At 36.5% G+C, this 23539-nt stretch overlaps 1 protein-coding gene and 2 pseudogenes across 1 annotated transcript; 2 read left to right on the forward strand and 1 right to left on the reverse strand.

Moving 5' to 3' along the window:
• Positions 1 to 12607: 12607 nt before the first annotated feature.
• LOC106431218 (LOB domain-containing protein 36-like) lies at positions 12608 to 15160 on the reverse strand. Its single transcript, XM_022697312.2, has 2 exons — positions 14376 to 15160; positions 12608 to 14091 (listed from the first exon to the last, which is right to left on the reverse strand). Exon 2 carries the CDS (start codon positions 14065 to 14067, stop codon positions 13129 to 13131), a length of 939 nt encoding a protein of 312 aa, XP_022553033.1. The 5' UTR covers positions 14068 to 14091; positions 14376 to 15160; the 3' UTR covers positions 12608 to 13128.
• Positions 15161 to 17433: 2273 nt separating this feature from the next.
• Positions 17434 to 19839, forward strand: LOC106379099 (annotated as a pseudogene).
• Positions 19840 to 20308: 469 nt separating this feature from the next.
• LOC106379097 lies at positions 20309 to 21372 on the forward strand (annotated as a pseudogene).
• The last annotated feature ends 2167 nt before the right edge of the window (positions 21373 to 23539 follow it).

The raw sequence follows: 23539 nt of genomic DNA on the forward strand, positions 1-23539 counted from the left end.
GAATTTACTGGATGGATGTTTACTTATGTGAGTGCTTTAAACAAATTAAAATATATTTTATCACATATTTATACTAATTCACATTTATTGATATAACATATATATATGTGCTATTAATAGGTGTCTGCTGGTTTGGCCAGAGGTGAAACATTTGACGATTGGATACGTGAGATGGTCGTTGGACCAAACTTTGTTGTGAAGTCATATCCGAGATTTTGTACTCGAGGATATGCATTCACAACTCAGAAGAGGAGACGTTCGAGTACGACTTATGATGCTGGCGTTTGTTCTGCATCAGGAGATGATGTATACTACGGACACATACATGAGATTTTGGAAATCAAGTATTTGGGCATGGTTGGATTGCGCTGTACTGTTTTCTATTGTGATTGGCACGACAACACTCCAGATCGAGGTGTGAGAACAGATGCATTTGGTGTTACATCAGTAAATTCGAGGCGAAAGCTGCAATATTATGATCCTTTCATTCTTGCTTCTCAGGCCGATCAGGTAATTAAATGTTAATTATTCAGAATGATTCATCATCATGTGTATTAATTTATAATTTTTCTAAATGTTACAGGTTTGTTATATCAAGTACCCCCGGGTAAGGAACAGAGATGATCCATGGGTTACTGTTACAAGACTCAACCCGAGAGGCCGAGTTCAGGGAAGTTCTGAGCTGGAAGACCCACTACAACCAAGCACATCCGGCAACTTAAGTGCAGCAGAAGATTTAGCTGGAGTTGGCCTTGTAGTCGATTTAACCGACTTTGGAGAGGAAGCCGTCGTTCACGTAGAGGATGAACCAGTGATTGGAGAGTTTCACCAAGATCCAGATTCAGATTCATCTGGTGATGATGACTCGGAAACAGACTACCATTGATTTTTTTTTTTTTTTTAAGAAATACCGAGGAAATTCCGAGGAACACTTGATATAACCTCTTTCCTCGGATATTAGTTATTTGGTTTATCTAGCAAGGCAAAGCTGAATACGAATTAAAAACTACTCAAAACACAACCAAATAAAACGAAGAAACCATGTAAAAGAAATACGAACTCATAATTAAGAAAAAAAAAAAACTAAGTTCAAAATTAACAGAAAATAAGACCATAAAACGTTAGAATAGAAAAGAAAATAAAATAGCGCGGTCGGAAATCAAATGGCAATACTGGCCGGTGATAGCTCCTACTCCTCGTCTCCTGCTCCAGATGTTCCTGCATCGTTGGGTCTCTTGGACCTCTTTCTTACCCTGTGTGTACCACTCGAACCCGAACCAGAGCTGGATGGAGAGTTGTCCCGATGAACTACATCATCCTTTTGGCAACGACACGGCCTGATACGTGAAATGGCAGCCCAGATCTTGTGTAGCATGTCGTTGTTTGTCTTTATGCTCTGATCTCTCCAATGTTGTTGCTGGCGCGAAGTGGCGTTCGGTGGAAGCTCTTGCAGCTTGTACTGGCTGGAGTCTGATGGGAGTAGCTGATGGGGTTGTGAATCATCTGGAATGGCTTGTGCAGCCTCATCTTCTCCTTCTTCATCAACCACGGCCTTGCCTTTGGTCTGATATTTTGGCGTGAAGAAGGATGGCTTGTCTACTAGTGCGGTAGCAGGGGGTAGGAACTCAACTGCAGCCTCTGAAAGTAGAGCAGTCAGGCCGATCTGAGGCAGGTGGCAGTAGAGTGTTTTCTTCGCTCGGTCCTGGAATACGTAGACGTAAGGACCATCCCGATCGATCCTCGAGTGGGGACCAGCTATGAACTCCTTACTTACTAGAGAAATGACATCCAGGTAGTTCCAAGCAATGTTGTTCGATCTGTCCAGTGCTACCTGATGGTTCTCGCAGTCTACACCCACATGTCTAAGGATCCGAGTAATCACTGCACCAAATCCACATGCATTGCTCTTGGATTTGGTTACTTTCCCCTTGTATCCTGCTAAGTTTGCGGCCAGCACCGCTCCCATGTTGAAGGCAGTAGCAGGTGGGAATGTAGAGTTTCCAAATGCCGGTAGCAAATGCCTCACACCTTGGTACAGGAGGCACAACTCCCATTGCGTGACTGATGCGGCTGTGGTTGTCCCGTATAGCAATGAGCCAATGAGGCGTGTGGCATATCTCAGTACTGGGCTCCGGATAAGTGACTCCTTTGCCTGAGAAGATCTATAAACCCCTGTGCCAATCGTTTCCCAGAAGTTCAACAGCTCTGAAGTCCAATAAAGACCAGATGTCCTCTCCCCTGCACTCAATCCAAATAGTCCGCAGAGGTCTGTGAAAGATACCTCAAAGTATACTTTCTGCACTACGAATGCCAGAAAACCTTCCTGATGGCTATCATCGGGACGGCTGACGTATGCGGATGCTATGAACTGGCGTACCAACTCCGGATAAGTGGGTTCGTTGAGGTTGCATAGTTGGCCTAGACCCATGTTCTGGAACAGCCCTTCAATGTCTGCTTTGATTCCCAATATTGTCATCGTCTCAGGACATGCTAGTTGTGTAGCCGGAACGGCTACCTTCTTCATGTTGTTGTAGTGGGTGGTATCAGACTTATCCCACTTCTTTGGCCTTTGCTTCTCTCGCTGAGACGAACCCTCTTCTTGTGTGTTCTTCTTTGCTGATGTTTTCGTGCGCTTCATTCTCTACAAAATAGAATCATTGCTCTCAACATGGTTATAATCAATTAAGAACTCAAGGCAACATGAAAATGAAAGGCGAAATCGAGTTGTGATAAAAAAAAAACAAATTGAAAAAAATTCTCAATCCCTAAATCATCTCAAATCCTGTTCCAAACTCATTGATCACAGACAATTGTGTTCTATTCCATGTTTAAACATCTGTTTCATGCATATTTGATCAAGGAATCAACACGGAAATAAAAAATTCACAAAACCCAAAAAATTGCTCAAGAAAACAGTTTCAGAATGTGGAGATTCGCGGAGTATACCTGTCTTAGGGTGAAAACGAGTGTAGGAATCAGGTAGAGCTCGAAAAATCAAGGGGAATAGAGCCAAAAATTGTTCAAATCAGATGATTATAGAGAGAGAAAGGGGGGGCGAATTATAGGGGAAATCGGAGGGGATGAGAGTTCTGAGGTTTAGATCCAAAAAGTTCGGGTTTTGCCTTATAATTCTGTTTCCCGCACACGCATCGATCGATGCGTTTTTGGACATATATCCATCGATCGATCCGTTTATAAAAAAACTTACAAGATTTTCCGAGGACATTCCGAGGAACAATTGAGATTCTCGATCGATCGATGGGATAATCTCATCGATCGATCACATTCTTACGGTCCGGTCCATCTTAGTGATCGATCGATGCGTTTTTGGACATATATCCATCGATCGATCCGTTTATAAAAAAACTTACAAGATTTTCCGAGGACATTCCGAGGAACAATTGAGATTCACGATCGATCGATGGGATAATCTCATCGATCGATCACATTCTTACGGTCCGGTCCATCTTAGTGATCGATCGATGCGTTTTTGGACATATATCCATCGATCGAACCGTTTATAAAAAAACTTACAAGATTTTCCGAGGAACAATTGAGATTCTCGATCGATCGATGGGATAATCTCATCGACCGATCACATTCTTACGGTCCGGTCCATCTTAGTGATCGATCGATGCGTTTTTGGACATATATCCATCGATCGATCCGTTTATAAAAAAAAATTGACGTATTGAAACCCCAAACACTAGTTCCTCGGAATTTCCTCGGAATATTCCGAGGAAATTCCGTGGAAGAAGAGGGTTTCCTCGGAATTCCCTCGGAATAATCCGAGGAAATTCCGAGGAAATAAGGTTTTTAAACCGAAAACAACATTTTCGGTTTGAATAACACCTATATAACCCTTATTAAGTGTCTTACGTTCATTATGAAGTCAAAAATTTGTTCCTTACCGTATAATTAACACTTTTCCGATTGTATGAACGAAATCCCACAACATAAGAGAAACACTTATACCTTTTAATGAACGGTAAAGGGAATACTTTCAATTAGTTTTGAAATTTGTTATTTCATGGTTTATGCTCATCTATACAAAGAATCCTCAATGGTATGCATTACAATTGTATAAGAAATGAAATACGGCAAAAAAAATTGATGTTTTGAAACCCCAAACACTAGTTCCTCGGTATTTCCTCGGAATATTCCGAGGAAATTCCGACGGATATTTTACTAGTCGTCGGAATTTCCTCGGAATATTTTCATTTTACTGGGCAAATATTTCGCGAAAATTGAAATTAGAATTCTGACGGATAATGTCCATCGGACCCTAGGTTTTATAACCACGAGCCCCTTCTTCTTCCCCATTTCTCTCTTCTTCCTCTGCGCGACTCCTCTCTTCTCTCCGGTGATTTCCCCCTGAAATCCGACGATATCTCCGGCGATCTCCCCCTTCTCTTACACAAATCATGTAAGGACCCTATCCCACTCTCTTAGGTTCTATTTGTTAGGTTTTTGTGTAGTTTTGATAGATTTTTGTTAGGGTGATTGGTTAGGATTGTGATTTGGTTGTATAATAGGTTTAGAATTATGATTTGGTTGAATAATTTGTTTTGTTGAATTGATTTAGAATTTTTTTATAATTTTTTTATTTTTTTTGTATTTATAAAATCGATTTTTGTATATAAAATCGATTTTTGTATTTTACAAAACGATTTTTTTATATAAATTCGATTTTTTGGATTTTACAAAAAAAATTTGTATATAAATTCGATTTTTTGGAGTTTACAAAACATTTTAAATATCTATAAAACTTTTTTTGTGATTAAAAACCATTATTTGGGATTTAAAATATTTTTAATATATATATATATATTATTAAAACTATTTTTTGTAATTATTAAACTATTTTTATTTATTAAAACTATTTTTTGTTTATTAGAACTATTTTTATATATTTATTAAATATTTTTAATATATATAAATCTTTTTTTGTGATTAAATTATTTGGGATTTGTTTTTAAAAAAAATTTATTTATTTATTTCCCTATTTATTAAATATTTTTTTTTTAATTTACAGGTCTCATGATGATCAGACCCGGCCTCGACAGCGTCGTGGACGTGGTGGTACGGGGAGCCAGTCTCGGGATTCCAGCCATTTTCAGGATTCCCCTTCACCCCACAGCTCCAACCATACATCTCCCTCTGCTGCACCCGCTCCTGCTCCTCTCGCTCCCGCTGCTGCATCTGCTCTTGTTCCTCCGGGTCCTCCGGGAGTGATGAGTGTTGCGGAGTTGGTTCAACAGCCCGGTCGTGACCATCTTCCGTATCTCACTCCGTATCCACATGGACGGGGTCAAACATGGTAATTAAACATTTTTTTTCTTTAAATTTGGATTCATTATTAACCGTTTGTTCTTTTTATTAGGTTCAACCGATCCGGGAACGGGATCAGCGCATGGATCAACCGTATGATGTACTCGGCCCTCGACAGTGGACATCCGACTTTCACTCACTTCCCTACCGACAAGCAGGTTCTGTGGTTTCGTCAGTTTGCGGTAAGTATTCTAATTTTTTACTTATATTTTTAATCTTTAATATAAATTTTCTACTAATTGTGTTTTTTTTTCAGCAAGAGTTCAACTGGAATTCCGATGAGACGCTCTTTATCTATCACCACTTCGTCCATAAAGTTATGGACAACTATGGGAAGCAGATCCACGAGTGGAAGAAGAAGTGGGAAATCAATAAGGTTCGATTTAATTTATTAAACAATTTTTTAATTTATTAAACTATTTTTTAATTTATTAAACTATTTTTTTTTTTTTTATTAAAAGGTCCCAAAGTCGATGAACGACACGGTCTGGAAGGAGTTGTGTGCGCATTGGGATAAGAAAGAGACGAAAGAAACTTCTTCCACCAACTCCACCAACCGCAGGAGCGACCGTAAAGGGAAGGGCATCTACAAGCATAACTTGGGTGCTCAATCTATTGCCACTCTGGGAGATCGCATGGTAAGTTCAACCGCTTTTTCTTCAATTATTTGAGTTTCTGAATTTTAATTTATTGTGAATTTCTTCTAATTTCTAATGTTTCTTTAATTTATGTTTTTTTTCAAGGCGGAAGAAAATGATGGCGAGCCGGTTGATGATCTCGCCCTAATGAGGAGGGCGTATACCAACAAGAAGACCGGCCAGATTGATGACGGTCTTGTGAGGGACGTGGTCGACCTGGTCCAAACTCAGGTGGTAGACGAAGTGTCTCAGCTTCAAACCGAGGATGACGCTTCGACGGCTTCGACCAACTTGTCCCGGTTTCGAATCAACGAAATCGTTGAATCCGTAAGTTCTTTTTTTTTTAAATTCAATTCATTTATTTCTTGGTTTAAATTTGTAAATTTGGCTATTTTCTATTCAGTCGGTTCCAAAGAAGAAGGGACGTTTGGTCGGTTTGGGTCGTCGCACCCGGTCGGTTCCTCCTTCTTCTGCACCACCGCCCTTTGTTGATCCAGAAGTATTTACGGCTCAGTTGAAGGACAAAGATGATCGTATATCTTTGTTGGAGACCCAGATGGCGGCTCAACAGGCGGGCTATGAGGCACATAGGAGGCTGAACCAGCAAATGATGGAGACGATGCAGAGGATGTACCCGAACGAAGTGTTCCCGGACGTGCCAGACCCGTAGTTTTTTGTTTTTTTCCAAAAACTCGGAATGTTTTATTTTTATTTGTGAAACTTTGAATATTAATTAATATGATTCCAATTTTAATTTTAATTTCATATTTTTGAATTTAAATTTCAGAAATTTTATTTTTTAAAAAAAATTAATATTTTTTACATTCCGAGGAAATTAATTATATTTTTTACTCGATCGATCGATGCGTTTTTGGACATAAATCTATCGATCGATCTGTTTATAAAAAAACGTTCGGAATATACCGAGGGACCTGTTCCTCGGAATATTCCGAGGAACCGGTTCCTTGGAATATACCGAGGGACATGTTCCTCGGAATCCCTCGGTATATTCCTATCGATCGATGTATATATGTCCAAAAACGCATCGATAGATGAACTTCCGAGGAAATATCCCGACGAAGTTCTCCCTCGGTATATTCCGAGGAGATTTCCGACAAACTAGTGATCCTCGGAATTTCCTCGGAAATTTGTTTCCTCGGAATTTCGTCGGAAAATTCCAAGGGATTTCCGAGGAAAGAAGAAATTCCGAGGAATTATTTCCGAGGACTTGTTTCGTCGGTATGTCGTCGGAATAACGATATTCCGACGAAATTCCGACGATTTTTTTCCTCAGAATCCTTGCTGTTTTCTTGTAGTGGATATATATACCGTTTTGTCATTTTTTGAGTTGTGGTTATCTGTAAATATGAGATATTAATTTTTTTCATGGGACTGCGAGAAAGATTAAAGGGAATTGTTTGAATGTAATTTAAAAGGTATTTTGTGAGCTTAACTTTTGTTTTGGTACTTTTCAATACACGATTATGAATATATTTTATTTTATTGGTCCTTTTATATCTGTGATATGTACTTTTTCATATATGTTTTGCTAATTATTCAAGACAGTTAAAATAACATAGATTTATTTAGGCAAAATAAAATTGCGCGAAGAAAAAACGGAGAAGAACCGCGTGTACGAAGCAAAAGAGTAAAGAAGAAGTTGTCTCTGCTCGACACGTGGTGCAATATGGAGATAGGAAAGATGAGGTGGCATTCCTTATTATTATATATACTAGTGGTTTGTCCGCGCTACGTGCGGAGCGGTTGTTTATTGTGTTTATAAAGATTTTGTTTATGTTGCACATTTTTTTACTATGGAGGCTAGTATTGGTGCATAGTTTTTCATGAAATCAGCAGCCAACATTTTGCTATACACGATGATGTTAAGTTCGTTCTATGTATTTTTTTTTGATTGTGCGACTTTTATTTTACAATTATGTTTTGTATATTTTGTTTTTTTTGTAATGTATATGAGATTCATGGTCGAAATGGTGAATAATGTGTATTAGGTTTAGTAGTGGAGATAATGTCTATTAGGTTTAGTAGTGAAGATATATTGGAAGGAAATGGTGAATTGTATGTTATAGCCTCAACATTTGAAGTTTAAGTTTAGACATTTAGCTTTGTTTTAGTTTAAAATGTTTTTGTTTTTTTTTGTTATTGTTATGAAAAAGTAATGGTGGGAATGAAAAATATATACTTTTGGGGATAAATTATTAAAAAAAAAATTATTTTGTATTAAAATTTAAACAATTGTAAAAAGCAATACATAAATTAAACTGAAATTTAAACATAACAAACCCCATATTAATTTTGTGTAATCAGGAATCATAGATTACTTTCCCTACATACCGGTTAACTTATGTTTGTACGAAGCCATTGATTAATGCAAGAAAAAATGGAAATTATGTTCCAAGAACCTCAGAAGACGCACCTCCGCCGTGTTTGAGCATCAGTCTGCGCTCAAGTTGGCGAGAAGAACATAGGAAGACGACATATCTGAAGGCGTCCGTCGGATTGCTTAAGCTATGAGATATCTCAATGGTGCATATCTTCATCGCTCCAAAACACTTATTTATAGCTCAGTCTTGGATCTGTTACAAACGCCGCTTGTTAATGAGAATAAATGAGATAGAGTGGGAAGAAAGGTGGGATGAAGCTTGATGACTGAATTAAACCTTGATTTTAAGTGAAAGCGAAGACGTTACATGAAAATGCAGTCGGGGACGATGGAAGGTGACGGCGTCGATCAGCTGAAGATGGCACACCTAACTCTAAACACAAACGGGCCGCATATATTAAAGTATGGGCCAATAAATAAATAGAAAATCCCAATAAATAATCAGAAAATCCAGCTAATCCACGAGCCAGAAACACCAAAGAAAAAAAAACTCTATGAATTGGAAGAAAAAAAAACTCTCTATTTGTTCGACACGTGTCGCAAAATGGAGATAGGAAGGATGATGTGGCGCATTGTAGAGAGATTCTCTTCGACTTTATTATTATAGATAGATAAATTGATTGTTTAAAATCTCGACTTGCGAAAAAGTTTGATGCGCCTCTCTACTTGTCATCAAAAATATTTGGCCCTTTAAATATATCACAAACACCAGTTTAATTGTACCATGAATTATTTGACTGGATACATAGCATAGCATTGGCATGCAGTCAACACTTTAGGTTATTGATTTTGTCGGTCCATATAAATATAGACACTTGAATTATAATTCATCAAGGACGGTCGTATTAAATTTAAATTGGTTGTTGGATTGACCTAGTTGGAAATGAAATTATTTCTACACGAGCCATTTAATTTGTTAAAGAGTACCAAAACGTACAGAAGTGACTAGTGTTAGAGAGAGAAATGTATACAATAGGAGTATAATTTATTTAAGATAATAAAAAGGAGTAGTATTTGGGTTTATGGGCAAGTGCGCAACTAATAGTTCAGTGCTTAATTTAATGGCTATGTTCATCAGTTTCACCACCTTCTCTTTATACTAAGCATCCTACTGGTAACATTAATATAATATTATATGCACATGCACATTAAGTATCCATGTTTCTCATGAACTGGTTGGGCATAATATCCATATCCGAAGTATTTACCTGACCCGGAAAATAGAGTACACGGGTCGGATCCTGCCTAAATATCTGAATGAGACCATTTTTCTAAAACCCGAAAAACCAAAACCGAACTTGACCCGTACCAAGAGCCAAACGAATATCCGAATATATCCAAACATATAAATAAATATATACAATATTATTTTAAATTATATTTATAATAGTATTAATACCTAAAATTAAAATTATAAATCAAATATATTAGTTACTTTAGATATTTATAGATAAAATAGATGTTTTGGATTAAAATACTCAAATAACATTATGTATATGGTTATTTTAGACAAAAAATAACCAATTCGATATATAAATTGAGTATTTTTGGGTTTTAAGTTATTTGGATAAGTTTGAGTAATTGGATATAAAATACTTGAATCGAATCGAATAGTTTGGCTACTTCGGATAAAACCCGAACCCATCCGGATCCGGGAGGATCCGACTCGAACCCGACCCGGTTTTTTATAATACCTGAATAAGACCATTTTTTTAAATAAAAAAAACCGATACCCGAATGGATAGTATATATATCCGAAAAGGTACCTGAATGCCCGGGCCTATCATGAACCATCAGGTATATATATATAACTCACCCACGTACATATCTCTGCCGATTTATATGATCAACGTTAAATATTCATGTTTCTCATGAACCATCAGATAAAAATATTTACAGCTCACCCACATACAAATCTCTAACGATTTATATGATCATGCATGCTGGTCAAATGAGGTGGATGAAAGTTAGTTAATACTTTAATTAAGATTTATTTTACGGTGTATTATGCTTGCAAGTGTTTTATAGCCTGGTATATTCTCTCTGTTTTATTTTTAGTTGATAAGGTGTAATTTTATCTAATTTATCTTGATCATATGAAATATTATTAAACAAAATTAATTCAGCCAATAAAAATGTACTATTATGTAATTGATCACAAATTAAATAATATTAAAGTTTTATATAGAATAATGAGAATATCAAATAAACCGCCAAAAAAGTGACCAGTATATATTATTTTTTCTCGAAGAAGTGAGAAATCGGACCATGTTCTGTTGAGTCTTAATTAAGGGGGGTATGTATATATAAATAAATAAATATATATATATAAACATAAAAAGTACTAGTATTGAAGAGGAAAATGCTAAGCCAAGATTAAATTTATGGTTGGTCAAAGAGTGTTGGTAAATGACCAAACACAATCTTACTTGCCAAGCATTCACACTAAACTACTTCAACTTCTTCTACTTAATGATTAGTATATGCGTTTACATGTAAGTATAATAAGTGTATAACACACTCTTCAAAAATGTTGTAGAGTTTTTGTAGTCATCATGATATTTATCAAATTATATTATTTTTTCTTTGTTGCAATTAATATGCATATAATAAATTATAATAATCGTATAAAAATTCCAAGGTATCACTTGTGAGAAGATTTGGAAAAAAGAGTAATATCAAAAATTGTGTAACCAAGTTAAAAAGGAATTTCAAATATAACACATATCAGCATTGGGGAAACAAAGCTGGGTGATTCCATAGTCTGGTTTGACTGTGATAAATCACTGCCAAGTGACCCTGCTCGTAACATCAATATCTACAAAAATATTAATATCTCTCGCGTTTTCACTTGAACCCAAAGAAATATCAAAATTTAAAATAATATATGTTTCCATACTGAAAACGAGAGGGGAGAGAGATGGAGTGGAGATCTTTTGTTCAATTTGATACGAGCCTTTAGGGGTTATACTCTTCAACAAAAAAAATCAACCAAATATCGCCGACTTTTTGTGTGTCGTTTGACCTTTATATGTTGAGTGTCTTTTTGCTGTTGGACATGCGACAGAAGTAGAAAGGAAGAAAAACTCATTAAATGCCTTGAGCAAAGTCAGACTTTCCAACTGCACGAAAAGTCGAGGAAATAAGTTAAAATAAAAGCAATGGATCTAAGAAAAAAATTCAAGAAACGATAATATAATTAATACTAAAAGAAGTTGATCGATGTACCGATGCTAATTCATGGACGAATAAATTGTATGTGTAATGAGAAACCCTTAAAATATTTTCAGACAGAAAGGTGTAAGCAAATCTTTAGACTCTTTTTTTTTTTTTTTTTCAACAATCTTTATACTCTTAGTAGGGGTTATGATTGTTGTATTTTAATGGATTTGAAAATCCGAACTAAATCTAGTGTTATTGGTTCTATGATTTTCAAATCTGTATTAAAATCATGTGTTATTGGTTTAATGATTAATAAATTCTATATCAAATTAAGTGTTATTCAATTGTACGGATTTACTAATATATTTGATTTAATAATGGATTTGAATGGATTTGTTTAGATTTTTTAGTTAAAAATACAAAGACTCAAATCCGAGGAAAAACCTCCGGATTTGTATATTTTACTTGGATTTATAAATACTATATGGATTTCTAAATCAATCAAAATATATAAACCAATAACACCTCCTTAAGCTACACAAATTATCTCTGTTAGGTAGAGGAAAGCTAATATATGTTGCAAATTACTACAATATTCAATCTATTTCGTAATGTAAGATGTTATCACTAAAAATATTTTATTAAAATATATTAAAATCATTGAACAGTTTTAACCAAAAAATCTAAGAACATTTTATAATTTGGAATATCAAAAACGTTATTAAACATTTCTCAAAAAAAAAGAATTTATAAGATATCATATATATATATATATATATGTTTTTGATAACCTTGGTGTGATTCCAAAAGCTTTCTAGGTCCAAATACTAATTATCAAGAGGTCCATAGAAATTCGAATTTTCTTGCGGATGGCCAACGGGAATCACCAAGAGGCCCATAGATATCATATACTCCCTCTGTTCCTAAAAGATGTATGTTCTGGAAAAAAAATTGTTTCAAAAAGATACATTTTTACTTTTTTAATGTATGATTTTGTGAAAAATTGTAAGTTTCAAAAAAATTAATGGTGTTTATTGAATTTCTATTGGGTAAAAATTATGAAAAATTGTTATTCATAAAAAATAATGCATATTTAATGAGTTTTCTTAATATATATGAAAAGTATAGAATATGCAATTTTTTAAAAACTGGAGTATTATGAAACGAAAAAAATACTGTCGTAAATAATCGGTGAAATGATTTGGCGTCCCACCATGAATTTTATAAAGGTTTAATAACTAGGTTAATTAATGCATTATTGTTCAAGGAATCTAACAAAAAGGAAGTTTTATTAAAATGAGCTATAAAGGCTAGAAGTACAAGAAGAGTTATTGAAGAAATGACAAGGCTATTTCATTAAATGTTGCATACATAAAGCGAAACCTCTTATGTACCACTGTAACTGTACTATACCATAACGAATTAACGATCAATCAAAGATGCAGAGAAGATAAAATAGGAACCCTAAATATTAATAGTTGGAAAATTAACATTCGAACTATTTTGTTTCCACGTACCTTTAACTGAGGTTACTGAGCAAGCGAGAAGGTCAAAGGCCGTATTATTATTTTTAATCTCTTTTTATTTTTTGGTTAATTACCGAGATGAACCAATGATATTCCCTCTACCCTCCTCGCTCTTTGAATTCGGACGCGTCTGAGTCTCCTGCGTTTGAAGCGGTAGCGGTTGAGAAGATTGTTGATGTTGTAATTGTTGATCCCTATGATAATTATCATTAGTTGAAGGACTATCAACAAAGCTATCACCAAGAGCCAAAGACGGTGACATTCCGGTTATGGTTGTACCGCTGGAGCTTAATTGATTAAACCCGGTTACTGTAACCGAACCCGTCGGTACAGAGCCAAATCCACTATTGAACCTCAAAATATCAAATTGAGGTTGGTTATGGTGATGATGTGGACTATTACTTCCTCCTCCGTACGCTCTAAACATTTCATTTAGTTGGTCTCTGGAAACCGAATTAACCGCTGCTAATTGCTGAGCCTCGAAAATATGTTGCTGATGGTACAGTAGTTGCTCAGTTGGAATAGCCAACACTGGCAACAAGTTATGATGCTGCTGCTGCTGAGTCAGCACAGACGCTGAAGAAGAAGCAGAAGACGGTCGCTGCGGTTGCGGCGGTAGAGACATAAAATGCGGTTGAGGATGATGCATAGGAAGCATAGCATTAGGAGCAGCGTAAGCAGCGAGTTCTTTCTTGGCGTTGTCAAGATCGTGTTGAAGCTGTTTAAGGCGATGTTGAAGGATTGAGATTAAACCGACGCAACCGTAAACCGGGTCGCGAAGTCGAGCTTCGGCTTCATAGAAAAGAGAGTTAACGGCGTCTTCTCTTTGGTTAGAGGCGAGGTCGTTGAGAAGCTTAGCGACGTTACTTGCTCCGAATATTTTGTGAACGTATGCGAATTTGTGAGGTTGGTCTGGTGGGAAATATGGAGCGAATACACATTCTTGTGTGCATTTTCTCCTAAGGAATTTACAAGCTGCACATGGTGAGCTTGAGCTTGAAGACGCCATGTTTGTCTCTCTTTCTTGAAAAGCCTAGAAGAAGAAAATAATCAATATCTTTGATTAATTAAATAAAAAGTCTGTATTTCGAAAATAGGGATTGTGAAAGTAAATGCATCAAGGAAGCTTCGTGTCACAGTCATTAGAGGATAACATTGACAAAGAAAATATGATATCGTGATTCGTGCTTACAGAAATGTTTAGTAAGAGTAATAGAATAGTGAATCAAAGAGATCACAAGTTTCTTAAAAGAAACTAATGGTAAATTATACGCACTTTCATTTTGAATAGATAAAAAACAAGAACTTGTTACAAACCTGAATTAATCAAGATGATGGCGACCGTACGACTTTCAAAAGCTTTTTTCAATTACAGATCTGTTTGGGAGTAGAGAAACTTTCATTTTTTTCCAGTATTTTAAAGGAGAAGATCATCATGTTCCAAAAGAAAACAAAATATATATCATCATAAATGATGTAAAAATCTGTCAATATCAATCCATGTCAATCAGATATTAACTGAATCAAATCATCTATCAAAAAAGGGGAAAAATCAGAATTACCTCAAATAAACTTTTCACAATGTTTCTTCTTTTAACTAGCTTCGTATCTCTTTCATTTTATCTCCTGATCACATGATCCTTGAGATATAGGAAGAGTGAATAAGAAGTTATTCAAGGTTTCTGAGAAAACCCACAAACCCACGTTGTTGATCCAACCTCTGATTTATTCTTCACTATGGCCCAAGATTTATAAATAGAAGATAAAACAATAAAGATCAAGAAAGAAAACGGAAAGAGAAGAAGCTTTTTGGATCACAGAGACGATATTTTATACTGGCGGGTACATGCAATAAACTATAGCCATTGAGATTACAAGAGAGGAAGGTCTACAACCGTCAGATATCATAATTATTTTTTTTGGTGTTAATTATAAGCAACCGCGTGCGTAATTACAGTGTTGTCTGATTTAATTATGTATGACTAATTTGCATTGAACTGCTGTCTTGGTCTCGAGATAATAAATCAATAATTTCCTCTAATCTCAAACTGATACGAAATCTTAAACAGTTACTGAAAAAGTCAGCCCCACTAAATACTAACAGTCTAACACAACAGTTTCTTTTATTTTCTCCCATTTTATATACAAATTCACTGCAATTTTCATTACTGAATGATGCAACTAATATATTTAAGCAATGATATAGTTTTAAGCTACACTTGCAAAAAAAATACAGTAGATAGTCATGGTCACATGCCAACTGGATATGGAATTAAAGTGCTTCGTTATGTTCAACACAAGTCTAATGTTGCACATGGTTGTGTGTTTCATTTCATCACTAATAATTTAATTTAATTTGTTTATCATACTGGTGTATATTGTATTCCCCGTTTTGTTTTATTTGTTGTTTTAGTTTTATATCTACAGATTAAAAAAATATTTAATTTTATACATACATAATCATATTTCAATAAATAGAAAAATAAATAGGATAATTTTATTAATAAATTTTGCATTTAAATCATAAAACGACACTTATTTTGAAACGGAAATTTTGTTCTAGAAATTTGAACATGTCATAGTACTGTGTTTTTTTTTCATTGACAGTAAATTTGCATTGCTTTTGTAGTGTCATTAGCTAAATCATGTGAAGAGAGATCTCTTACTTTTACATGATAGTAATGTTAGTGTTCTAATGATTTTCAAAAAAAAAATGTTAGTGTTCCAATGAAATATGGACTAACTAATGAGTTATTCAATACGTTTGTGTGTTTTTTTCTTACCTCTGGAGTACCTTATACATTGGAGTAGAGTACTATATATAGTTTCACGAATGTAGTATAAGGAATTTTCACGAATGCGACATCAAGGACAAAATGTTAATGCCTGAAGTTATATTCCATCCATCGCTGAAGCTGTTGAGAAAGAATGAAACCTTGGCTGTGTGTAAGATTGTTGCCATAACCCGGTGAAAGAAGCAGAAGCTATTCAAGCAAGCATAAGAGCAGTCCTTGGGAAGGTATGATGTCACTCTCTGAAGTTTCTGTCCTAATTTGTGGAAACTTTAGAAGGAAAGAAGCAATTGTTAGAACAACTCTTACTGTAGAAACACTTTTAAGTGAGAGAACCCTAAACCCTCTTGTTGCGGTTAGACGGATTTTAGATTAGTTGGTAATAATAACAATAATGAGGAAAAACGTAATGGGTCGTGAACACTGAAACAAGAACAAACGACTTGGTCCATAACAGTGGGAACTGGGACCTAAGAGTAGCACGTGTCGCTTGTTATGACCAGAAAGTTTAGCCACGTATATTGTGGGTTTCTTTGACCACTGACTTGTTTATGGAATCAATGCAACAAACGTTGTTGACCTGTAATCAAATTCAGATAGCTCTCCAGTTTACGGTCAGATATAAAACTTTTTACCCAACCAAGTTGGTCTATATCTTTTTTTTAGCTTTGACTGATTTTTTTTTTTTTTTTTAATAAAAAAAAGTTAAACCCGGATCTATTAAAGACACATACCTAATTTTCGGGTGGAGGTACAGTCCACGGATAGACCTTCTCCTGGACATTCAAATGAGCCGAAAGCAATAGTCCATATCCGTGTGGCCAGCGAAGTTCGAACCAGGGTTCACCGTATTGGGTTTATTCCCTCGAGCTTTGACAGATCTTGCTATGTGCTCCTTTTTAAAATAAAATTTCTTCCCATTTATTAAAATATAATGATATAGTGCATTAGGAAATCATAGAGATCAAATAAACTAGAAATAAACATAGAGAGTAGTTGACGAAATCAATATATGTATAAAAGTGAGTAGTCTTTAGTTGAAAAAGTAAAGGTTAAGTTGGACTAAATCAGGTTTGAAGTTAAAGTCAATGCCTGGAGATACGTACCGTACGGTTTTACATTGGAGTCGGCTCTACGCCTGTCTATTTACAAATTGACATTTTCTGGCCTCAAAAAAAAAAACACTTTTTACATTTTGGTGACATCTAGACTTTTAACACTTTTAAATTTGGATGATGGCATGAAATAGAATATGAATACAAACTAAATAAAAACTAGACCGTAATTGGTTTCAGTGGAAAAGACCAAGAGAAAACCGAATTAGAAAAACAAAAACTCAAACCCAACCGCTGCTCATATAGTTTCCATTATCTCAAACATCCTTTCGTGTGTTTGTTAGTATTTTTTTATTCTGTTAAACCCGTTGGGCTAGTTTCCATGGATGCTCATCGCCATCTCCGTCTTTCAGGTCGATTCTAACCGAGAGAGAGAGAGAGAGAGAGTTATTTTTATTTTTTATTTTGAATTTTCGATACCATGATTTGTCGCAATGCGTTGGGTTCAGCAAATCTCGCTCAAACCGGATGGCTTCTTACTCTGAATCGCCCGATCGAGACCTGGATCGGGATCGTTTCCATCGCCGCTTCTTTCGTTTCAACCGCGGGAGGCTCACGCGCCAGAGGAAGCTCCGTCACTTGACGGACGACGACGTCTTGGGAGGAGAAGGCGGCGGCGGTGCGTCAACCTCTTCCCCCGCCGCCGTGCCTTTACCGTTGCCGTTGCCGTTACCGTTAGGTTAGTTCCAGATCGCACCACCTCTGGTCCTCCTCTCACCACCAATGGCGTTGCACGTGACTCGAGGAGGAGAGGGTCGGAGAATCAAGAGTTTAGCTCTCCAACGATGAGTGCTCCAGCGACTCCCTACATGAGTTCCTCCAAGGCAGACTAAGTCCTTTTCTCTATTTGCGCAATCAAGTCTGGAAGCTTATAGGTCGTGGTACTTTTGGAAGTGTTTACGTCGCCACCAACAGTGAAAATGGAGCTTTGTGTGCGATGAAGGAAGTTGAGTTGTTTCCTGATGATCCCAAATCGCAATTAGAGCAGGTAAGCTCCATCTCAGACTACCTGCTCTCAATGAGTCTATATCATTTCTTGTTTTTGCTTCAGGAAATCAAACTTCTCAGTAACCTTCAACATCCAAACATTGTGCACTACTTCGGTAGTGAGATTGTGAGTATATTTATATATATATATATCCTCTCTTTACATTCATATCATCTAACTATGGAGGCTGCTGTTTGAGTAATTCTTGGTATGTAACAGGTAGATGATCGTTTCTTTATATACCTGGAATATGTTCATCCCGGTTCAATCAACAAATATATCCAAGACCATTGCGGCGGTACCATGTCCGAGTCTGTTGTTCGCAATTTTACTCGTCATATCTTGTCCGGCCTGGCTTATTTGCACAGCAAAAAGACTGTACACAGGTAAACTCAATCTTGGTCATTATGTTTCAAGATGCTCAAGCTTTATTTAAGCGTATTGATTTCCCTCATTTTATTTATTGAATGTTCTTCAGGGATATCAAAGGTGCTAATCTCCTTGTTGACGCCTCTGGTGTTGTTAAGCTGGCTGACTTCGGCATGGCTAAACATGTGAGTTCTATATTCTCTCTAGTATTCAAATGTTGACTAAACAAGTTTGATAATGATTGACGTTGTTATTTTTTCTTCAGCTTACTGGGCAAAGAGCTGATCTCTCATTAAAGGGAAGCCCGTATTGGATGGCACCAGAGGTACTCTTTTGTTCTATCAAAATACACTATAAACCTTACTAATATATTCTCTTAACCACACAGCTCATGCAAGCCGTGATGCAAAGAGATAGCAACCCAGATCTCGCTTTTGCTGTTGATATATTGAGATGTTCACTGGGAAGCCTCCGTGGAGTGAGTTTGAAGGGGTAAGCATACACACACATATGCGTTGTTACACTAAAGATAGATTTGCTCCTGATCTCTAAAACTGTTTGCCTAATCATAGGCAGCAGCTATGTTCAAGGTCATGAGAGATAGCCCACCAGTACCTGAAACGATGTCAGCAGAGGGTAAAGACTTTCTAAGATTATGTTTCCAGAGAAACCCGGCGGAGAGACCAACCGCATCTGTGTTGCTAGAACACCGGTTCCTGAAGAACTCCTCTGTGCTGTCAACCTCACCACGCAACAGCGATGTCTCAAACTGCTCACAGTTATTTAACAGGATGAACATAACGGTAATGCAAAACCTCAATCCCAGCTCGCAGCTCTATAATTATTAGTAACATTCTCTTATCTCTCTTTGCGTTGACAGGAACCAAACAGTAGGAGGGAGAAACCAAATTTCAAACTAGATCAAGTCCTGCGCGCTAGAAACGTGACATCTTCAGAGAGGTAGTCATTCTTCATTCGCATTTAGAGACTTTTTCCAGTTTCAAAACCGAAACATATGTGAAACCTATGAGTATGTGTTTCTCTCTGTGTTGTTTGTTAAGCTTCTTCACACGTATTTTTATTTACTCCAGTGAAAGTTGGCAACAACAGCAGCAGCAACAGCAACAGCACCGGTCTCCTGATGTAATTGGAACAGTGACACGTCTGTCCCCTCGTTCGACTCTGGAGGCAATTCGAAGCCCGTCTCCGAGCCAACAACCAAAGGCAAAGCACTGATCGGAGAAGAATCGGGGTGTCTTCAGATCACATTTGATTTGCACCAACCCAAGGAGAGAACATTTGAAGCTAGTACTTTGGTATTCTTATGCACATATGTGTGTGCGGATAGAGAGAGAGAGAGTGCAAGAAAACGAGATGAGAGGGTAGGAGTATTGTGGTGTATGTAACATTTATAAACAAGTGCTGAATGTTAAGCTAGATCGGCTTCCAGCCTAAAACCAATTGGTGATAAGTGGAGTAGTCCATCTATCTTATATATTACTAAAGATTCCTTCCAACTACCGATGTGGGACATTTGTCCCTAATACGCCCCCTCGAGATGATGGTTCTTTAAACGTCAATCTCGGAATGTTTGGGCAAGTATCGAAGGCCAATTTTGGGCCGGGTCGATGTGGATCGGGTTGGACTGCGTGGATCGGGTTCTGATACCATGTTAAGCTAGATGGGCTTCCAACTTAAAACTAATTGGTGATAAGTGGAGTGGCTCATCTATCTTATATATTACTAAAGATCTCTTTCAACTAACGATGTGGGACATTTGTCCCTAATACTGAATCGATAGCAGAGGAGTTATTTGTTGCTTTTTTTTTCATTCTGTGTATAAACGAAGTATTCTGTGTATCATTTTTTAGATTTAGTTCCATATATTAATAATCTCTCTGATTAAAGTTATATATCTTAAGACTTATCAGATATCATACACCGTTTGCATAATTTTGAATTCGAAACCTTCCTCAGGAGAAGGTAATGATCGATCTGTGTAGCTCGGACGAGGAAGAAGACGATATCAGTAGTATTGATGAGGAGATTGATTGTATTCCCGAAGAGCTTAACGAAATGGAAGAAGAAGAATCGATTTTAGGGAATTAATTATTAATTGACTTGACTGCTTAATTTAATCTTCTCTTTACCGATAGTGCTTGTTGTCTGTTCAGCGATTGGAGTCATCATTGTGTGACTGTATGTTGATATCATCATTGTGTGACTTTGCTTTATTCTGATAAAAAACTGACCCATCTCATTTGTGCCAAAGATTGAAGTGCTTTGGTGCGAGGGGATACAGAAACTGCCTCCCTTTACTACCCTTTACTTGTGAAAGGACGTAATCTTTATAAGTTAATGACCTTGAGGCAGGTGAGTTTTGTGTGCTGTATATAGTTCACTCATGTGTTTTGGGGGGGATAATTAAGAAGACAGAGGGACAATACTTTCTGAAAAGCACAGCCGTGGTGCCGCACCCAGAAAAGTTATGAGAGAGAGGAAATTAAAGTCAGGCTATGTACTAAAAGGTACTCTTCTTCCTTTTCCTTGCTTTAGGTGTATGTTCAGTTATAAAAAGATTTTGTTTTGGTGGATTTTTCTGTGTTTGTAACCCCAGATGGAACACTTCAAAAGCCTGGTCATGTGAAGAAGAATCAAACTCAGCGGGTTTTACAGGACACCCCTGCTAATCATTCTTCACATGGCCATAGGAATCCAACTCAATGTTCACCATTCACATTTTCCTCTTCCAGGCTTTCCCCCCTTCACAATCATATGCTCCTGCCTTCAACGCATCAAATCCAATGTATCCAAAGACCACCACCAGCTTTCTACAACGGAATCTAATGCCTTGCAGGGACATGCCTCTTTTAATCCACATGCCAATACATCTTTGTCATCAAGAGGACTTGCGATTATTAACCTTTTCTTATCCAGCCCATAAGTCACTTAGCCATTAGAAAACTCTGATCATAAAGCCCAGTGGGCTTGGCATTAGTTTAATTTATGCTATTATTTTATATTTTTATTAGCACCATTGGTTGCAGAGACCTGGCATGAGAGCAGCGTTCTAACAAGTTCTGACGACTCTTGACTGAAAGAAACTATCAGACTCATCTACACCATAACCTCAGCTCCTTTTACCTTGTCTCACTTCCTTTAAACCTATCCGTCAAATGAAGCCCCGTTAAGTGATCTCCCTAAATATCGTAACTTATGCTCTTTCCCATTCCCTTTTTTTTTCACCCAGGAGCTCTAGCTCACATTCGGAGCCAGAGAGCTTTTGTATGACCATTGACTTGGCACCTGAAACAGGAAACGTTGATGGTGCCTGAGTGCGATAGGACTGTGCTTTAAAATTTACACTATATTATTACTTTTAATACTGTTAAATAATTTATACGATTAAATTTGTTCAGAGCCCATTAAACCGTTTGAACTTATTTGCCAATTCTAGCAGTGAATTAGAAATTCCTGTCAAAACCATATAGTTCACCTGTGACCTGTTAGCTTCAATATATGAATGATCCCGCATTTTTTGGGCTTTTATAAACATACGCTTCCAGTACCAACCCTAAATATTATTTTTGCTTTTAGATTGAGAGAGAGAGAGAGAGAGCGATAGAGAATCAACGTATATATATACGCATGCTTTCAGTTTTTCAGTTTTTTTTGCATATTTAATTAGGAAACTCACGAAAACATTTTCTTATAAGATCGTCAAAAACATTATTACTATTAATAATATGGAGTAGTAGTACTACACATTTCGACCAACTTGTACCTCTTATTCACTCGTTTTTAACTCGTACTTCCAAGTGCGCACCAACCTCATCATCTTGATCCACATTATTTATTTACTATTACTCTCAACATTTTTCTGTGGAGGCCTGGCATATTAAACTGAATGTTTTCTGTCTGCATCAAATCTTGTTTCTATTAAGTTTTTTTCTTCTTCTTATAACCGGTGGATCTTAGACCAAAATCGGGACAATCGATCGCATGGCATGTGGATGAATTTTACAATTTTACCATTTAAGACATTTATAATAGGCAGCTGTTATTGAGATCGTGGTAGAAGAATTCAATCCTCAAGTTTGCTTACAAATAGAAAAACCACCACATATTTAAACTACTTATTTATACTAGTTTAGCAAATGTATCTTCCGGATAAATGTGGAAACGAATACCCTCTCATCCTTCAATACTTTCTTATTTTAGAAAACTTCATTATAACGTAAAATCCAAGCGTAGATTGCTATGCATAGTAATTTGATCATATATGTACGAGATGCAATAGACGTTCACCAATAATTAAAGAAAAACACATTTTGATACGAGACGAGACGAGAAGAAAGAAAGAGAAGCAAATTAATTTATGCTTGTAGCAAGTGTAAATCTGTTAATTCATTAGGTTTTAATGGAATGGCCAATATGCCGGGGCTGTTTCCGGGGGTTGTTGGCCGGAACTCATCAACGCCGTGTTCTTCTTCACTAATGCCACTCTTCTTCACGGAACTGACGGCAGTTGTGCTCAAGTCACCTGAGCCGCCATGTGCCCTGGGAGTAGTTGTTCTGTTTTTGATTAGCTTTCTATGAGTCCTCAGGTGTCTTGCCTCGGTCGGTAGGATTTCATGGAACAGAATTATGGTAATAATAAGAAGAGATATGCAAAAATTCAAGGACACAGCTTTTGCCATTGATAATGATTGAATTTATGTTAATAAACAATCTAAAGAAGTAAAAAACCGTGTAGTACTCTCTCTCTCTCTCCGTTTCTTTAGGTTTTAAGGGAGAATTTCAAGTGTCTTTAAGCTTGTATAAGAATCTAAAACAGTAGTTCCTATTTTGTAAAAGAGTCTTGAATCTTAAAATGTTCAAGGAATCTCTTGTGTTTAATGGTGTGTATATGTAGGTACCCAAATTAACATGTGAACCATAGTTAGGCTTATGGGTTACTTAGCAAATATCTTTATTATATTCTTGTTCCTCTACAAAAATCGTAACCAAATTATAGTGTTCATACTAAAAACTAATATAAATAATATATTCGTAGCTGATGTGAATTAAAGGGTTAACAGCCACACGGCCCACACCACTTGATATTGTGCTTAGTTTGCTGTCTATATTCCCCTTCGCCTACTTACCCTTATTTTATATATATAGGAAAGTACAATGAGCTAACGTCTGGATTCGTTCCGACTCTCAAGCTCATTA

This window comes from Brassica napus, chromosome C2 (genome assembly GCF_020379485.1).
Source record: "Brassica napus cultivar Da-Ae chromosome C2, Da-Ae, whole genome shotgun sequence".
Classification (NCBI taxonomy): Eukaryota; Viridiplantae; Streptophyta; class Magnoliopsida; order Brassicales; family Brassicaceae; genus Brassica; species Brassica napus.

What these genes read in the sequence shown, in the direction of transcription:
- LOC106431218 (XM_022697312.2), bottom strand. Translation starts at nt 14,067, where the DNA reads ATGGCGTCTTCAAGCTCAAGCTCACCATGTGCAGCTTGTAAATTCCTT.